This window comes from Rousettus aegyptiacus, unplaced genomic scaffold (genome assembly GCF_014176215.1).
Source record: "Rousettus aegyptiacus isolate mRouAeg1 unplaced genomic scaffold, mRouAeg1.p scaffold_m13_p_9, whole genome shotgun sequence".
Classification (NCBI taxonomy): Eukaryota; Metazoa; Chordata; class Mammalia; order Chiroptera; family Pteropodidae; genus Rousettus; species Rousettus aegyptiacus.
The window spans coordinates 35,130,042-35,135,586 of NW_023416312.1; the positions used below are offsets into that span (position 1 = coordinate 35,130,042).

General features: G+C 45.7%; 1 protein-coding gene across 7 annotated transcripts; it reads left to right on the plus strand.

Moving 5' to 3' along the window:
* Positions 1-1,822: 1,822 nt before the first annotated feature.
* On the plus strand, positions 1,823-4,844 carry USP51 (ubiquitin specific peptidase 51). 7 transcript variants are annotated; one of them, XM_016137299.2, is made up of 2 exons: positions 1,823-1,888; positions 2,405-4,844. In XM_016137299.2, exon 2 carries the CDS (start codon positions 2,622-2,624, stop codon positions 4,842-4,844), a length of 2,223 nt encoding a protein of 740 aa, XP_015992785.1. In that variant the 5' UTR covers positions 1,823-1,888; positions 2,405-2,621. The 7 variants fall into 7 exon arrangements, with proteins under 7 accessions (XP_015992785.1, XP_015992789.1, XP_015992787.1 ...); XM_016137303.2 differs by having other exon boundaries at positions 1,824-1,888; positions 2,687-4,844; XM_016137301.2 differs by lacking the exon at positions 1,823-1,888 and having other exon boundaries at positions 1,955-2,510; positions 2,687-4,844.
* The last annotated feature ends 701 nt before the right edge of the window (positions 4,845-5,545 follow it).

Below are 5,545 nucleotides of genomic sequence, written 5' to 3' on the forward strand. Positions count from 1 at the left end.
CACCTTTCATGTGTATTCCTCCACCCTCTGGTGCCATCTTTCTAAATCCCATTCTAAATCTCTAATATTTACACAGGTCCAAGTTTCACAGTGTTGGAAAACTCTGCTGTCCTTGTTATGATTATTATTATTTTACTAAAAGTCCTTTGAAAATTCCAGAGGAAAAGAAAAAACTAATGTGCCAAAAGTCACCTCAGTTTGAGTGTATCATCCCATCTCTCGAGGCTCCTGCACTGAGAGTTTAGCCATATCCAGAGAAACTATAAATTGTAGCCTGAAAAAAGTAAGCCTTCCCTCTCTGGTGTACGGTTGTGGCAATTAGAACCATGAGAGTGGCAGTGGCCTTTCCAGTCAGCTACATGGTGACTTGAAAGCCAAATACCTGTGAATTGGAAATCTTATTAAGATTCCTTCTAAGCCGCTGTCAATTTATAAGAACTGCTAACAGGTCAAACCAGCTCTTTTCCGACTCAAGGAAACTGAGTTGTAAAGATGATGTGTAGGTTGCTTAAGTTTACAAACACAGCTAGTAATGATGGAAAAGTGTAAGAGAATTGCTCTCTTGTCTCCCAGGCAAATGTTCCTGAAAATATATTCATCTGAAGGAGACTAACTTTTATTTGAACCTCTCAACCTATAGTCACTCTGGACTATAAAACAATTATGGTGGTTCTTCTAAGATCATGTTGATCTGTGCTCACTCCAACAATTCATACAGATTATTGAATCTTTTTGACCTCCTACAATCACTGACATCCATTTTGGAAAAGCATCTACAAGATACCATGTTCAAGACTGAGAGAACTGAATCCCAATCCTGAGGTCATGAGGTAATGAGGTACATGACGGTCCCAGAGAGATTAAATGTAGCATTAAACATCTCCACTAAGAAGCAGGAAAATTCTTGGGATTGAACAGGAAGAGCAACAAGTCCTGGAGATAGCAGCTTTCATGGGGGTTGTGACCTTGGATACTATATTCGTTAAAGGGAAGGAAAATCTTCTGGACTATAAACTCCCGGAGGGCACAAATTGTTTAGTCTACATTTCTCACAGCACAATTTAGCACAGTAGTACAGTTAAGGGATCTGTGTACATTTGTTGGCTGCATGCGCATGTAAATTGTTTAGGAGTAATAATCCAGTGAATTGAGTAATAACTTTGAGAGGGCTTACAAAAAGAGAAGTGTTCTGTTTTGCTCTACTCTAAGTACCAGATATCATGTCATAGGCTGATTTTAAGGTGGGGACTGAGAAAGATGTAAAAGATAAAGTTTCCTATAAAGATCCTTTAGTTTAAATATACTAATTTAATGTTCATAACAGGATAGGATTATTATTTCCATTTTTGCTTAACAGATAATACAACTAACGCTCAGAGAGGTTAGATGTTTTATCTGAGCTCACACAGCTAGCAAGTGCCTGGGCTCTCCTTTCTGAGCCTGAAGCCCTTGCTTATGCTTTCTCTCCCCACTCCCAGGTATCAGGCCCTCATGGGTGCCTGAGAGATTCCTGCCACGAAATTGCCATCCCTGAAACACCCCCACCTCCACCCCCAGTGAATCATTTTTTTTTCCTGCGGGAGGAGGGCCTGGAGCCAGGTGAGGCCAAAATCTCCATTTCAGGGGATTTCTCTAGAGTTCTTCGCTGAGGTTACCTCCAGTAGAATCTGTTTCAAAAAGAGGATTGTCTGACTGTGAGTACAGCGGTGCCACTCATCATTGAAGGAAGGCAGAATCCGGGGCTGGGGGCCGCACATCAAGAGGGGAGGGGCCAGGGGGCGGCCCCCTTGTGACCAGCCCTGAGGAGAGGTCAGGAGAGAAGGCTGGCTGAGAAGTGCCTGGACAGCAGCAGCTGCTGACGTTCTGAATCACGCGCCTGGGGCCCAAGGTAACCCAGACCTTTAAACAAACAGCGGGGCTGGGGGCGCTGCGGGGGCGGGAAGGGGCAGGGACTTTGGGGGTTGAGCCCAGAAGACTGGAGCGGCAAACGCGTGTAGGGCGTGAGGAGTCCGAATTCTTGGACGAATCATAGGGAATGTGGGTGCTGAAGCAAGAAACGAGGTGTGAGAGGGTACACAAGCACGAAGGTGCATGAGAGGGCGCAAGAGCGTGGCTGAGTGAAAGAACAGCGCTTGGAGGTAGAGGCAAAAGGTGGAACACAGCCAGCCCCAGAAGCACAGGTAAGGTGGAAGAAGGGGGACATTTTGTTCCCCTGAGCCCATTTTCTATAGATGACCCCCTTTCAGCCATTTTTAAGGTAAAATGTTCACCCAAGTGTGTTTTAGGATATAAGGAATGAACGTCAGAGGAAGCTCTACCAAAGTGAGGCTGCGCAAGGCACAGGAAAGGCAGTCAGAGGGTGGCGCCTTTTTTAAAGAAGATTCCATTTCTTTTCACCCTAAAGCTCAGACTGTACCCCTGCCCCCACCTTTTCCACTCTCCGTCTGCCTCCCTTCCACTCCGCACCACCCCCGTGCGCCCTGGGCACGGTCCGATCGCCTTTAAGCCAGGTAACCGCCTCGGTCTCCACACCAGCTCCGGGAGCTTCTCAATAGAGGGGGTGGAGCTCGCAGCGGTCGCGGCTGAGCATAAGTGCGGGTGGGAGGGTCCCAGGGGCTCTAATGGCCCGCCGCGGCCATGACGCTGGCCCGATTATTCACAGCAATCCCTCTCATTTCATCTACAGTCGCAGCTCGATTCCAGACGCCTTTCTCCTCAGACCAGGCGGTGAGCTGATGGCCCAAGTTCCAGAATCTTCCTTACCCTCTGGCTCTTTGGTCTGCTGGAGCTCGGGAGGTGGGGGAGGAGCCTTGCCTGAGGAGGCGGCTGAGAAGGCGGGGGAAATGGAAGTGGAGGCGGTGAGGACGAAAGTGTGTGTTGGCCTGGGACCTGAGGTGAAGCTGGAGCCATTACAAGATCGGAATCCCGCGCCTGAGAACTTGACGTGGAGCGGCGGCAGCGGCGGCGATGAGAAGGTGCTCCCTTCAACCCCCCTTCGCTGGCCCAGCAGCTCCTCACCCCTTTGCCCGCGCCGCAAGTCCCGCCCTCGGCCCCAGTCCCGGGCCCGCTCCCGAGGTCCTCCTGGGCCCTCGGCCCCACCCTCGCCTCCAGCCCATCCTCCCCCGCCGCTGCCCAGGCCCCGGCCCTGGCGCAGACCTCAACGTAGATCCCGGCCAGTGTCCAGGCCACGGACACGGCAAAGCTGTTTTGGTGACTTAGGCGGTTTTGGGGATCGAGGTGGCTTTGGGGACTGGCTGCTGGAGGTGGAGTTTGATCAGGGTCCCAAAGGCTGCTCTCATGTGGAGAGCTTTAAAGTAGTGAAGAACTGGCAGAGGAACCTTCGCTTGATCTACCAGCGTTTCGTTTGGAGTGGGACACCGGAGACTAGGAAGCGTAAGGCAAAGTCTTGCATCTGTCTTGTATGTAGTACCCATGTGAACAGACTCCACTCTTGTCTCTCCTGTGTCTTTTTTGGCTGCTTTACTGAGAAACATATTCATAAACATGCAGAAACAGAACAGCATAATTTAGCTGTAGATCTCTATCATGGGGTTATATATTGCTTTATGTGTAAGGATTACGTATATGACAAAGACATAGAACAGATTGCCAAAGAAACAAAAGAGAAAATGTTGAAATTATTAACTTCCACCTCAACAGATGTTTCTCAACAACAGTGTATGGCATCAGGTATTGAAAAGAAGCAATCAACCTGTGAGTCAAAGGAACAGGAGCCAAAGTTGGTGAAACCCAAGAAAAAGAGGAGAAAAAAGTCAGTCTATACTGTAGGCCTAAGAGGGCTAATCAATCTTGGGAACACCTGCTTTATGAATTGTATTGTCCAGGCACTTACCCATATTCCTCTACTGAAAGATTTCTTTCTCTCTGACAAGCACAAATGTATAATGACAAGCCCCAGCTTGTGTCTTGTCTGTGAAATGTCTTCACTTTTTCATGCTATGTACTCTGGGAGCCGAACTCCTCACATTCCCTATAAGTTACTGCACCTGATATGGATTCATGCAGAACACTTAGCAGGGTACAGGCAGCAGGATGCCCATGAGTTCCTTATTGCAATATTAGATGTACTGCATAGACACAGCAAAGATGATAGTGTTGGGCAGGAAGCCAGTAACCCCAACGGCTGTAACTGCATTATAGACCAAATCTTTACAGGTGGCTTGCAATCTGATGTCACATGTCAGGCTTGCCATAGCGTGTCCACAACAATAGACCCATGTTGGGACATCAGTTTGGATTTGCCTGGCTCTTATGCCACATTCAGTTCTCAGAGTCCAGAGAGGGCTGACAGCACAGTGCATAGGGATGGCTACATGCCAGGAATCCCCTCACTCACAGACTGCCTCCAATGGTTTACAAGGCCAGAGCACCTGGGAAGCAGTGCCAAAATCAAATGCAGTAGTTGCCAAAGCTACCAGGAATCTACCAAACAGCTCACAATGAAGAAGTTACCCATTGTGGCCTGTTTTCATCTAAAGCGGTTTGAACATTTAGGCAAACAGAGACGAAAAATTAATACTTTTATCTCCTTTCCTTTGGAGCTGGACATGACTCCATTTTTGGCCTCCACTAAAGAGAATGGAATGAAAGATGACCAGCCAGAAACTGATTGTGCACCCAATGAGAATAAGTATTCCTTGTTTGCAGTGATTAACCACCATGGAACTTTGGAAAGTGGACACTACACCAGCTTTATCCGACAACAAAAGGACCAGTGGTTCAGCTGTGATGATGCCGTCATCACCAAGGCTACCATTGAGGACTTACTCTACAGCGAAGGGTATTTACTGTTCTATCACAAACAGGGTCTAGAGAAAGAGTAGTCTTACCAGACCATGTACCAAAAAAAAATGTAGAGGAAATGAAAAGTAGATCCTAAAGTGATACACAAACCTACCTGGAATGGACAATGACAATACCCGTACAACAATGAGCACCTCTTGAAGTATCGCAAAAACCTCCTGGAATTGACAATGACAATAGTACCTATATGATAATTAGCACTTTGATATAAAGAACATATTTTACCATGACCCGTGGGGGGAAAAAAATACTAGTGACCATTCAGCCTTAAGAAATGGAAGGAGGGAGGTCAAAAATGGTCACATAAAGCATAATTAAGTGAAAAGAATGTTTTAGGTGGAGAGAGTGAGAATAGAGATGTTCTGGCACTATATGTCATTTGTTTCTATAAAAATACTGTGGAAAGTCAGGGAGTATTCTTTCATCATCGAAAAGCTTCACAATTGGTGTTCTTGCTGTAGCTGACCAGTCACATGGTGCGGAAAAAATATTTCGAAATAAATTTTTAAAAACTTTAAAATAAAAACACTTAAAGAAAAAATAAACTTTTTTAATTGAAAAAAATGTTTTTAAATGTTGAAAAAATTTTAAGTTAGATATTTTTAACTTAAATTTTGAGTTTTTTAATTTAAAACTTCAAACTTATTAAAATAAGACTTAAAACATTTATAAGTTTGCAGCTTAAAAAGTAAAATGAATAAAACAGATTAAAAATGGAAGT

Excerpts from the sequence above, each read along its gene's own strand:
- USP51 (XM_016137299.2), top strand. The coding sequence starts at position 2,622 with ATGGCCCGCCGCGGCCATGACGCTGGCCCGATTATTCACAGCAATCCC.